The 14,312-nt window shown below is 41.2% G+C and overlaps 1 protein-coding gene across 3 annotated transcripts in view; it reads right to left on the reverse strand.

Moving 5' to 3' along the window:
* The window catches only part of LOC109429026 (probable serine/threonine-protein kinase kinX), a 60,240-nt gene that overhangs the window by 8,646 nt on the left and 37,282 nt on the right, over positions 1-14,312 (reverse strand). For 2 of the 3 annotated variants that reach the window (XM_019704854.3, XM_062854112.1), the window contains exon 2: positions 2,619-3,044. In XM_019704854.3, the coding sequence (XP_019560399.3) occupies positions 2,619-3,044 (426 nt within the window). The remainder of the gene's footprint in view (positions 1-2,618; positions 3,045-14,312) is intronic. The other variant, XM_029870701.2, reaches the window with a different exon arrangement.

Genomic DNA, 14,312 nt, shown 5'->3' on the forward strand with positions numbered 1-14,312 from the left:
TACTATCCTCTAGGTAAATACGTCTTAACTACTAGGCAACTACCTTACTTTTCAGTTTACATGAAAGATTGTGGTTGTTGAAATGCACATGTTTTTGAAGTTTTCGTTCCGTATGTTTAAGCTTGCTCGATTTTCATTTGATTTGTAGTTGTTTCCTTCTTTTTTCTACGTTTTGTTGATTTTGCTTGAACAATCTATCGTTACTTTTTGTTGATTAGTAGATATTCGTTGGATACTACTTATACTTTTTCGGGAAAAGGGTTTGTTTATTAGTAAGGCTCTGAAAATATGAGGATCTGATATTACTTACTAGTTAGATAGAGATATTGAAAATGGAAGCCATTAAAATAAACTAATAACTGAGTTTATTATATTATCGTGAAAATAGGACTCCTTACACGTTCACGCTGGAAGCAAGCATCCAATGTGAATAAATAAATCAATTGTTTCGTTAACTAAGTGGTTGTGATGGTTGATTAATTAATTCGTTCACGTCGATTTCGAATATGAGTCATTTCTGCCGAACAACCTCCGAAACTCATAAAAGTTCGCATTTCACGGCATTGCGCACTGCGACGATAACGACGACGACGTGACATTTCATATCACCCTGCTAAGAGTGTCGGTAAACACGCGGAAATCTCTCTGCAAACGAATGCAACCTGTTCAAATGTTTATCTTATCGTTTCGTTTTTTTTTTTTTCTTTTTCCGATGAACAACGCTTTAATATTGATCTTTTTGCGAAGAACATTGCATCATTAAAAGCGGTGCGTTTTGCGTTAGTATGTGGTATTGTTTCTATCGTGTAAATTAGTCATATTTTAAACATAGTAATTCCGATAAGTGGTTAGCGTCATTTATTTTATAGCGTAAATTCACGACAACAAAATTACATGCTCTGGAAACGATTGTTAACGCTTCATTTAAATAGCAAACAACACCATCTTGACTGTTAATAGTGGCTAAAAGAAGCCTATTCATTGCGTTCATAGCATATACAAGAAGCATCATAAAGAGTTGAAAAGTGTTTTATCGAAAATGGAGTTATCTTTCAATTCAATAAACTGAAATAATTAAACTGATAAATATGATAAATACAGACAAGAACAATCCTACAAGATAGTAAAAATTGAACTCCTGATAAAAAAGCTCTTATGTTAAACTCCATAAGGGAATTCTTAGACCAAGTTTCTCTTCAAAATGTTAGAAAAGAAGCCGTGAAACCCTGAAAGAACATGACTTTCTTCTCAAGTTTACATGATTTGCGGTGGTTCTTCTCACGCTAAGGAGGATTGTCCGATGAAATAAGATACCAGAAACGTCAATGGTCAACTTGTAGAGGCAATCTTTAGAGCTGCCCTAGTTGTTGAACAGCGTGCCCGGCAGATGAACGGTAATGCCAATCATATCCGTAACTCTGGCAGATAATAGTAGTTTACGCAACAAGGTGCAGAATGACGATTTTTACAGCACGAGTCGTACATTTATCCAACGAGGCTTGCCGAGTTGGATAATTACGACGAGTGCTGGAAAAATCGAGTTCTGCACCGAGTTGCGTACAACGTTTTTTGCAATTTCATAAATTACCCTTGAGGATAGTTTTTAACAAAACTTTTTCATCAAACTGCACACTGATGTTCATAGCCATGTTTAAGAAAATCTGATCATAACAGGTTATACTGTGCAGTTGTCACAATTTTCCATAACTGCGTCCAGAAAGCATCAAGAAGTTGACCAAAACTGAAAACAGTGCTGTAATGGTTCATTACGCAACGCAAATCAGTGCTGTAATGAACCATTACAGCACTGTTAATTTGGTGTGGGAAAGTAGGCCTTTTACTGTCAGATTTGCGTGAGGTAAAACAGCCTATTACGATGAGAAATTGCAAAAAATAACTAACAACATCAATTTTGTCATTATCGTGATGGGAGAGCGGTGCAACAGGTAAAAGTTTGTGAACTTTACATAAGAAGGCTTTGGATTACGTTTTGAAAATCGATACATATTGTGGAACTTTTTTCCATCGTGTGGTGTAGGTCCATCAAGCTCCAAATTAATTCGTTATTTGAAATCAAAGATTTTGAAACTTATGATGTCCTTTTCCGTTCGCCTGCAAACAAATAGATTGGGAATTAATTTGAATACAGTTTTTAAGAAGTTTAGGAACTGACGGCATTTAATATATTCTCAATCTTTCAGATCATTCCATGAAACACTTTTCAAAATCCCTATGATGCATACTAGTTTTCTGATGGTTGCAAAAACCTTCTGTCGTTGCTTAAGTCAAGTGGAGAACATCAGCTTCGAAGAAAATTGCAATTCGTTTAATATAATAAGCTATATTAATAACATAATGTCTTTTAGCGGCGACGGGGCGCGATCGGTTCATTTCCCCCTTCAATCCCAAAGAGAGGTAGCCAGGAGCAATCTTAAGCCACGCGAGTGAGAGAGGACCATCATCATTAATCGTTGTTGTGGTTAAATGTAATAGTAGCAAAACGAGCAAAAATTTCCCACATCATTTTCTGTGCGCCAAAAATTTTTCAAACTCAAACGAAACAACTCAAAACGGCACACGTTTTCTTGTGTGAGTAGAGTATAGCAAACAACTCAAACCTCGTTCGCTCCCTCTTCAGTCTTATTTTCTTTGTCCTCGTCGTCTTCCGTCGACGCCTCCGTCGCCGCCGCCGCCGCCGCTGTCACCTGGCTCTGCTGGTCCTGGACGGCGTCGCCGGTGCCATTCCTCTGCTGGTCTTCGCTCACCGGTTTCGGGGCTTCCATCTTGAGGAACACCTCCAGGTTGTCCACCTCGTTGGCCAAGTCGAAGTCGTCGTAGTCCCCGCAGTACTCGGCATCGTTGAACATCTGCGGGGGTAGCGGGTGACGCGGGTTCTGATCGCTGATCGTCGCCCCGTTGTGCTCGGAATTCTTCTGCATGAAGTCCTTCTCCGCTTCCTGGCCGGGCTCTGTGATATCGACGATCGTGTAGGGGATGTGCTTGCTGTCGAGGATCATCGTCACTCGCTGCTGGCGTTTTTTCACCTGTTTGCAAGGGAACGGAAGAGAAATAGACACCGTAAATCACTTTGGTACGAGACAATTTTGTGTTAAAATTTACGACGGTAATAAAACGTATCGTCCTCCCCCTATTTGTCAACGATAAATCCGAAGAAGGCTTTCAGTGATTTTATGAGGGAATTGTCAGCACATCAAAGTAAGATTTATCAAGGATGCACATGTGCAATGACAAAGGCAGTTGTACAAATCCAACAACTATACTTAACCGATTCCCGCCCACGACTTCTTTCAAAGTTTTTATTGCTTTGCATTAAAAGTGCTCAAACAAACTTCAATTTGTCAAAATCGCAAAAAAATGTTTTAAATTGTTTATCAATCGTTACTGGTTGATTATTTATCAATAGTTTCACTATTGAACCAATCATTAAAGTGTACAAGTACTCTAATAAGCTTATAACCTCTTCCCAAAAGCTCTTATACAATATTGAAGTGATATGGTTTAGGTGCGGGAACTATCGCGCGATCACACTACTGAGCGCTGCCTACAAGGTACTCTCCCAAATTTTATGCCGCCGTCTATCACCGATTGCAAGAGAGTTCGTAGGGCAATATCAGGCTGGATTCATGGGTGAACGCGCTACAACGGATCAGATGTTCGCCATCCGCCAGGTGTTGCAGAAATGCCGCGAATACAACGTGTCCACACATCACTTGTTCATCGATTTCAAATCGGCGTATGATACAATCGATCCCGGATAAACTGATACGATTGATCAAGGCGACGATGGATCGAGTGATGTGCGTAGTTCGAGTATCAGGGACACTCTCGAGTCCCTTCGAATCTCGCAGAGGGTTACGGCAAGGTGATGCTCTTTCGTGCTTGCTGTTCAACATTGCGTTAGAAGGTGTAATAAGGAGAGCGGGGATTAACACGAGTGGTACGATTTTCACGAAGTTCGTTCCGCTTGTTGCTTTCGCTGATGATATTGATATTATTGCTCGTAAATTAGAGATGATGGCGGAAACGTACATCCGACTAAAGAGTGAAGCCAGGCGAATCGGATTAGTCATTAATGTGTCGAAGACAAAGTACATGATGGCAAAGGGCTCCAGGGAGGAATCACCGCGCCCGCCACCCCGAATTTATATCGACGGTGATGAAATCGAGGCGGTTGAAGAATTCGTGTACTTGGGCTCACTGGTGACCGCCGACAACGACACCAGCAGAGAAATTCAGAGGCGCATTGTGGCAGGAAATCGTGCTTACTTTGGACTCCGCAAAACTCTACGATCGAATAAAGTTTGTCGTAACACGAAGTTAACTATCTACAAAACGCTGATAAGACCGGTCGTCCTCTATGGGCACGAAACATGAACCCTACGTGCAGAGGACCAACGCGCCCTTGGAGTTTTCGAACGGAAGGTGTTGCGTACCATCTACGGCTGAGTGCAGATGGAAGACGGGACTTGGAGAAGGCGAATGAACCACGAGCTGCATCAGCTGCTAAGAGAACCAACCATCGTCCATACCGCGAAAATCGGGAGGCTACGGTGGGCGAGTCACGTCATCAGGATGTCGGATAGCAACCCGACTAAAATGGTTCTCGAGAGTCATCCGACCGGTACAAGAAGACGTGGAGCGCAGCGAGGTGGGTCTACCAAGTGGAGGACGATCTGCGGACCCTACGCAGAGTGCGGAACTGGAGACAAACTGCCATGGACCGAGTGGAATGGAGACGGCTACTATGTACAGCAGAGGCCACCCCGGCCTTAGCCTGATTGGTAAGGTAGGTATGGTTTAGGTCGGATTCGCCAAAAAGTGATGGTGCTATACAGACACTGTTGCGATAACATTTCGCGACTGTATTTTAGCGTATACAAACCGCTAAGTGGGAACCAAGTTTCTATCGAGGTTCAGAATAAGAAACGGAATAAGAAAGCAAAGTAGTGCACTTGTGAATTATATGCCGCTTGTAGTCACAGCATTAGGTGGCGCGAGTTAATTAGAATAATAAATTTTCTTTGATTGATAGTGTAGAATAAGTAAGTAAAACCAGGAAATATTTGGATAGTGTACTAATGAAGTGTCCTTCAACCAGACTACAGCTAACACCACATAGATCCGGCAAAGCCGATGCCAGCTGACGTTTGCCAAACTGGATGATAGGGCAAAGAAGAAGGTTGCACTGAAAAATTGTAATATTACCATACAAACATTATTATAAGTGAATTAATAAAGTGTTAATTTTAGCTTTAGCTTATCCACCTATCTGGACGGTTTTGATTTGCTGAAAGAATTTCAGCCCACGACCATTTGCTCTACCCTTCGGCAACAGACACCATGAGCGTTAAAGGGTTAAAGCAAACCCTATTGTGTCGTATGTTTGTGTTATAATATAACGAGAAACCTATAAAGTAGTGATATCAAAGGTCATTGAACTATACTACGAAACGTCCTATATTGATTTGAACACGTGCGAAAATATGTACATTACCGCTAATTACTTCGAATTTTAGCAATGTCTGTCCATAAATTACGTAGGAACAAAGGGGAGTTCTGGTCAAACTATACCGTCCATCTCTTTTTCTTGGCGTGTCGTCCCCATTGGGACAAAGCCTGCTTATCATCTTGGAGTTCTATGAGCACTTCCACAGTTATTATCTGAGAGCTTCCTATGCCAATGAACAATGAGTAAAAATTCAACAAATAGCCTTCAAGGTGACCAATGCCTCTCTCAATCGTGTGAGAGCAAAGTGGAGAATACTCTGAGTTAGCTTAGCCTTACCGAAGACCAGCTACTCAGTAGTTCGGATAAGAAGATGGAAATATCCTGCCCATCAACACCTACCTCCTGGACCAGCACATGTTTCTACAAAGCTACTGGCCCTGATCTACAACATCCCTGATCGACCGACACCAATCGGATGGACTTGGAAGATAACGAGGATGATGGTATAAGAAGGATCGTCATCAACTCCCATGAATCTTTAGCAAGTAGCAAAGGATCTGCAAACAATAAGGGGTCTACGAAAACCATAGGCGCCAACTTAGGGGGGGCAAGCATGGTTTTGCCCCCCCAATAATTGACGATTTTTCGATTTTCCCATACAAAAAATTAGAAAAATCAGGCTTTGCCCCCCCCAAATAATTTGGCCAAGTTGGCGCGTCTGACGAAAACCAAGGATGCTCCGAGCAAGAAAATCCGCACACTCACAGGTTCACAGTGGATCATGCAGTTTAGAACTCTTCAGGAGACGTGAAAATACCGGAATGAGGCCTCATCCATATTTCTGAATAAAGAGAGCGCCGATCCCACTTCCTCTTAACACTCGAGGAACGACTTAGACAAATCCGCTACAGACGACTCCAAACAAACAAGGATGCAGCACCATCTGGATCCGAGAGATCGCGCCCAACTGTCCTCAAGCCGGGTGCCTCAGAAAAACGTTTTTCGAAAACAAAACCTACCCAGGAAAGAGACAGCTAATGGGACTGTTATGCGAATAGGGGTAGTACAGTGATATAGCCAAAAGCGTGAAGGTAGTACCCAATGACTTTCCCACCGTTTATTCACTAGGGTAAATCGGGGTAATTTGGCCACCTTAAGCAAAAGTCGATTGAAGATGCAGAAAACAATGTTGAATCTCTCGCACATCGTATGGTCAGAATGTTTCTGATAATACTATACTAGTTGCATAAAAATATCATAGTCTAATCGTGTTTAACCGTTATGTGGCCGGCAAACTTTTTGCTTTTTTCTACACCGTGTATTTTAAATGGGTGCTGGGTACCCGGGTACCCTGCCGGCCACATAAGGGTTAAATACCAAAAAAATATTTTTGAAAAAAGTGTTGTTTTGGCGTCGATTTTGAATCGTCGGGGTAATATGAGCACCCTATTTTCAATGAAGAATTTATATCGCCTAATGCAATACAAACTTTATATGCTTCGCTTGATATTGAATCATATAGTATTAACTTGAAGTATACAGAAAACAAACTAATTTGAAAGTTATCTAAGGTATTTGAACAAGATAAGTCTTATGAGGTGTTTTTGTTCAGCCCTCGTCGGGGTAATTTGGCCAACAATTTTAAATTTTACTGTTCTAATTTACTATGAGACTAAATTATTTCGTTCTAATGTTTCAATCGCTCCAATATCAGGCCAGTATTGGAGCTCTTAGGTGGATTTTCAAAAATTACTAGATTTTAGGTGATTTTCCAGTGGTATATCAGGTATCAGTAGGTCGGCTCTAGAGGCACGTTCTCCTCCATTTGGGAAATTTGTGCCATCGCCATGAACACGAGCCTATTCATCATTTACCTGACGGAGAAGGGAAGGAAAAAGGATAGGAGATGGGAAAGGACAGGTAAGGGAATAGGATCGTCATACTCGCAAAAGCGTACCACAATGGGTTCACATAGCGTCCTGAAAAGGACACTGTAATAACGCATAAGCGTGCCACAATGGGTTCGAACAGCGCCCTGAGAAGGGCACTGTGATAATGCATAAAGCGTAAAGAGAGCCTATAGCTCTTTACCACAGCGGGTCAAGAACAACAGAACGTCCTGAAGATTCAGGTTTCTGAAGTCAGTTTCACTTAATAAGTGTTTCCCGAGTACTCGGAAACGCAATTGCGCAAAAGCTGGACAGTTACATATTAATGATACGAAGTTCCATAATCGGATTCACAGCTATCACATGCAAATGAATCAGCTTGCTGAATATTCGCCATGTGATAACTGAGTCGGCAGTGGCCAGTCAATGCTTTGACCAGCATGCTGCAATTCTGCTTTGACAGATTTGTTAGATACTTTGCCACCCCTAGAGATGGCTCAGTACAATACAATTTTGTTTGACGACATGACTCCAAACTATTCCAGTATTGTTTGTGCTGAGTGGCAGCCCAGGTGTCAATCTGAAGCTTCACCCAACACTTGGATACCGGAATAGCTGGCTCAGGGCCAATGAAGTCATGTGATGCTCCAGTGCGAGCTAACTCATCAGCCAATTCATTTCCAGCGATGGAAGAATGGCCAGGTACCCATACAAGGTGAACAGCGTTTGCTGAATTCAGCTCCTCAATTTGAGTTCGACAAGCGATAACTATCTTCGACCTGGAGTTGGCCGAAGCAAGTGCTTTAATAGCAGCCTGGCTATCTGAACAGAAGTATATTACTTTGCCCATTACGTGCTGCTGAAGTGCTGATTGCACTCCGCACATAAGAGCAAAGATTTCGGCCTGAAAAACGGTGCAGTGTCTGCCAAGTGAATAAGACTGATACAGCCTTAGCTCACGAGAATAAACACCAGCACCTGCTCGACCTTCTAGAAGGGAGCCATCAGTGTAACATACAATGCCGTCTGAAATACTTCTCTCCAGATAACCAGATGTCCACTCTTCCCGGGAAGGGAATTTCGTGGAAAATGTCCTATATGGAAAATTACAAGCAATTGTAAGATCACTTGGAGCAAGGACAACTTTGTCCCAATTCACCAAAAGTGGAAACAACGAGGTGTGTGTTGAACTGCGGTTCACAGGAGTTTCCTCTAGTAAACCGAGTACCCATAGACGGTAAGTGCAAGAAAGTGCTTCTTGTTTGAGATGAATGTGTAGTGGGACAACGTCAAAGAGAACTTCGAGCGCTGCCGTGGGAGTTGAAGAGAACGCTCCAGACATCGCCATTAAGCACATCCTTTGGAGATGGCCTAACTTTGATTGGACCGTTCTCACTTCGCCCTTTTGCCACCACACAAGACATCCATAGGCCAATATTGGCCGAACAACAGTTGTGTAGATCCATTTGATATACTTGGGTTTTAGACCCCAAGTTGTACCAAAGGTTCGCCGGCATTGCCCGAAGGCCATACAAGCTTTCTTGATTCTGAACTCAACATGAGGTGTCCAGGAAAGCTTGGAATCAAGAATGACTCCAACGTACTTTACCTGTTCAGTCACATTGATTTCAGAATCAAAGAGACGTAAAGTTCGAACACCATTACGGTTTCGCTTTTCCGTGAAAAGAACAATAGATGTTTTACTCGGATTTACCGATAGGCCATATTGGCGACACCAACCCTCAACTACCTGAAGAGCGTTTTGCATCAGGTCGAAAAGGGTGCTGATGCACATACCGACTAACAATGTTAGGTAGTCGTCGGCAAAACCATAAGTAGGAAAACCGCTATTATTGAGTTGCCTCAATAGCGTATCTGCTACGAGATTCCATAAAAGTGGTGATAAGACTCCCCCTTGGGGGCATCCACAAACACTCAATTTCCTAATCGCCGCTTGACGCAATGTCGAGAAGAGATGTCGGTTTTTGAGCATTTGGTGAATCCAATTGGAAATCATTGGAGATATACCATGACCCCGTGCGGCTTCCAATATGGCATCGAAAGGCACGTTGTCAAAGGCACCCTCGATATCTAAGAAAACACCCAAGCAGGATTGCTTTTGAGCGAATGCCTTCTCGATATCGTAAACAACTTTGTGTAAAAGAGTCACAGTGGACTTTCCAGATTGGTAAGCATGTTGGTTCACATGAAGAGGCACATTGGCCAGATAAACATCACGGATGTGATGATCCACAATGCGTTCTAAGCATTTCAGAAGAAAAGAGGTCAAACTGATAGGTCTGAAGCTCTTTGCTTCTTCATACGACGCGCGACCCACTTTCGGAATAAACTTCACAGTAATATCCCGCCAGGATTTGGGAATATACCCTGTAGCAAAACTGCAAACAAGTAGTTGTTTCAAAACATGTTTGAAATGATCAAATCCCTTCTGAAGCAAAATAGGATAAATCCCATCTGCCCCAGGAGATTTGAAAGGAGCAAAGCTATTAAGTGCCCATTCAATCGATTCTAAAGTTATGATACTCCGAGCCGAAGCTAAAGAATCATAACTACAAGAAAAGACATCAGGTTCATCCGAAGATGTAATATCCACACATCCGGGGAAGTGTGTACTGAATAAACATTCTAAAACTTCCTCATCAGAGGAAGTGAAATCACCATTTGGCAAACGAAGTTCGTTCACTTGAAAATCCTTAGATTTTGCAAGGATTTTGTTCAATCGACTGGCTTCACTCAGACTGGAAACATTTGTACAAAGGTTTTTCCAGCCGGATCGTTCAGCAGACCGAAGAGCTTTCTGGTAGGCCTTGCGAGCCGACCTGAAAGCCTCCGATCCAGCCGAACGTCGTCTGTTCCAACTCTTTCTACATTGTTTCCTGAGCTTCGCCAGATCGGAGTTCCACCAAGGGGTTCCTCTTGTGGTCTTCACAGACCGCAGAGGGCATGCTTCTTCAAAAGCTTCCATGATGAAGGCCGTTGTAGTATCAACGGCATCATCTAAATCACTTGGAGTGTCAATTGATGGTGAGTATCCATGAAATTTGGCTGCAACCAAATCGGTAAAGAGATCCCAGTTGGTTGACCGGGGATTCCTGAAACGCAAAGTTTGCGAAGTAAAATTCACATGTTCAAACAAGATGTAACGATGATCAGATAAAGATTCTTCATCTGACACATGCCAATTGGTCAGCTCATGACTAATTCTGCTAGAGCAAAGCGTTATGTCTAACACTTCCTCTCTAGCAGATACCATGAAGGTTGGGCGGTTGCCTATGTTAAGTAATCCAAGATCTGTACTACTCAAGTATTCCATCAAACTGGAGCCTCTCAAATTGATGTCTGAGCTGCCCCAGATTATATGGTGAGCATTAGCATCACTACCAACAATTAGCGGAAGGCCTTTTGAAGTGCAGTATGCAATGACTTGCTTGAAAGCATCCGTAGGGGATGGTTCATCATGCGGTAAATAAACCGAACAATAAACGTATTTCCTGTTGAGGTTTCCAACAGATACATCTATTATGATAGCACATACATCTCTGGTAGTTAGTTCAGAGATGAGTGTGGCAACGATTGCGTTGTTGACAAGCACACATGCTCGAGGCATGACACGTGAGTTTGCCATTTCATTTTTACTGAAAGTAGCAAACACCGGATTCACAAGGTTTCCTAAATAGAAATTCCCCTTACGAAAGTAAGGTTCTTGGACTAACGCCACTTGGGCTGTACCATTTTGCATAAGTCTACAAAGATTGATCGTTGCTGTTCTTTTGTGCTGAAGATTGATCTGAGCTATCCTAACCGTAGCCACTACCCAAACTAGGCAAGATTAAACTCTTAACAATCACAGCACAAAAAAGAACAGCAACAATAAAGCCAGATCGGTATCGAGTTGAGTGCGCCAAAGGCGAGGATGCACAGAATACACTGTGTAAAACGCATAATGCGAAACCATATAGGTGAAAATCTAAACTAATTAATAACATCTTCATAATCCCGCCCTTATTCAGCCTCAAGTATGAGATTGAAGAAGGGCAGCTGATTGTCTCGGAGAAACACAAGGTCCACCGCGCTATTGCTCCGGTTAGCACAGTAAGGGCAAATACTGTGGAGGGTGCCCTGGTACTCCACAGGCTCCGTTTGCGGTTAGGTTTTTATTAGACCCCCCTAGCCATTCATTCCTAGGCACGGTAAGCATAAAGCCGCATAACACCATGAATTAGAAAATTAAATGCAATACAAACTTTATATGCTTCGCTTGATATTGAATCATATAGTATTAACTTGAAGTATACAGAAAACAAACTAATTTGAAAGTTATCTAAGGTATTTGAACAAGATAAGTCTTATGAGGTGTTTTTGTTCAGCCCTCGTCGGGGTAATTTGGCCAACAATTTTAAATTTTACTGTTCTAATTTACTATGAGACTAAATTATTTCGTTCTAATGTTTCAATCGCTCCAATATCAGGCCAGTATTGGAGCTCTTAGGTGGATTTTCAAAAATTACTAGATTTTAGGTGATTTTCCAGTGGTGCTCAAATTGCCCCATTGGCCAAATTACCCCGACTACCCCTACAGCTCAGCTAGACCTTCTACTAGAAGCACTTTTAGTCAGAGTACACTAAAAAACACGCCGATAAATTCGAAAATTAACAACCTCATCTACAAGTCCAATTACATGGTTCTTATCTGTAAGGATCAAGAGAATGCTGAGTGATTAAAGATAATATCCCCGAATGATCCGAGCATTCTTCCTACTAGCTTCAGCTATGACGACGACCACATAAAGGCTCTCATAGAAAGCATAGTAATGCAGCATTATATTCACAATTTTAAATATCAATATATCCAGCTTTTTACGCTATCTGGAGGGGTGATTCGATTTTGACATTTGTTGCCGACAGCCCTTGCAGCATCAGAGCTCATCAAAGCAGTCGAAAATTTCAGTTCAACTACAGCAAAATGTCAAAAATTTTCACCTTCGTTGTTTACAAGTTTATCTTTCAGGTTTCTTTCTTTATGAATTAGGTACATATTTATCTATATTTATAAGCTTTTTCTTTTATTTTAGGTTTGCAATTGCCGCCACTATTTCCAATGCCGAAACAAATGTAGAGGACGTCGAAAAACCAAATAAAGTTGTTTCAAAGATCGCAATTATATCAACCAACGACAAACCCAACTTGCTCTAGAGTATTTCTACACTTGTATCGCTCACCCTGCCAACCTATCGAAATTCTTGATCGATTTTTTAAATAAATGTATAAAATCATTATTTGTGGTGAAATTCTACGAAATTGGAATGATTTTTCCCTAGCTCTAGCATCTCCAGCTCTAGATATAGCTTGCTGGAAGGTAGGATTTAAGTTATTGAAAATTATCGATACCTTTACTGCCAGTGGACGCATAAATGTCCCATGTGCAAAAACAGACAATCGAGAAAATCGCGTCCAAAGTTCGAAAAAAGTAAATTCTCTTAACTATGAAGTATAAGTGCTGAATCGTGTTCTAACATCAACCAATTTTTAATTTGAGCACTATTATTTGTTTTAGAACGATTTTATAGTTCCATAGAATTTCCAATGAAACGTGACGCTTATGCGTCCACTTTTAAGAATGTTACAAATCGGCCATGTATTTTTTCAACAATTTTCGGAACAAAGTACCTATTTTTATTTCCCCATATGATAGTACCCTACGATACATGGTCATGGGCTGCAAAATCTCAATATTGCCAAAAATGCACATGGGACAATTATGCTTCCACCGGCAGTTTAGAATTTAGATCATGGTCAAAAAAGTGGTCATTCTCTATCATAACTAATCCGTCCACGCAACGCATTTAAAAAAAGTTTTGCAAATAAATCGTACTACATTACAGTATTTTCAATGTTTCCCTATAATGATCCTTTCATGCAACATCGCTGTTCCAGAAAGTAACTGATCTGGCCAATGCAATTAATCTATTCTAGATTCTTTCTAATTCCAAATTTCAGACAAAGCAAAAAAAAACTTGAACGAATTTCGCACTTCAGGTGCTTATTCATTTAAAAAATCGATCAATAATTTCGATAGGTTGGCAGCGTGAGCGATACAAGTGTAGAGATGCTCCAGAGCAAGTTGGGTTTGTCGTTGGTTGATAATATTGCGATCATTGGAACAAACCCATTTGGTTTTTCGACGTCCTCTACATTTGTTTTGGTATTAAAAATTGTGGCGGCAATCGGGAACCTAAAATAAAAGAAAAAACTTTATATGTAATTCATGCAGAAAGAAAACTAAAAGATAAACTTGTAAACATCGAAGGTGAAAATTTTTGACATTTAGTTGTAGTTGAACTGAAATTTTCGACTACTCTGATGAGCTCTGATGCTGCAAGGGCTGTCGGCAAGAAATGTCAAAATCGAATCACCCCTCAAGATAGCGTAAAAAGCTGGATATCAAAATTGATGCACTTATATACAGCTTCGTGGTTACTTGGGTATGGTTCAGGTTCTTGTACTCATTACAAGAATTTGTGGGGAATACTTTATACGTTTTCGTTGTTAAGCATATCCAGATTGGCCATATCCAATATAATACGATGTGATGTTATTATCATATATACCGCATTTAGTTCACTACTGGACTGCGAACTGCGACTTTATAAGTGCGAAAACGTAAATAAAAGTGCGCGATTGCATCAAATCAGGTTGATGTCTTCGGAGCACTATTTCTTAAATCTATGGAGAACAAGTGCTCTGAAGACACTGAGTTGATTTGATGCAATCGCGCACTTTTATTAGCGTTTTCGCACTTATGAAAACTAGTGCGATAGTCCAGTGGTGAACTAAATGCGCTATATATAATAGCCCTGTTTGTCTGTCCGGTGACTAGCAAACCAGACGCAGCACGCGGGGAAATTCTCACAAAAAATAAAATATTTGACTCT

This window comes from Aedes albopictus, chromosome 2 (genome assembly GCF_035046485.1).
Source record: "Aedes albopictus strain Foshan chromosome 2, AalbF5, whole genome shotgun sequence".
Taxonomy (NCBI): Eukaryota; Metazoa; Arthropoda; class Insecta; order Diptera; family Culicidae; genus Aedes; species Aedes albopictus.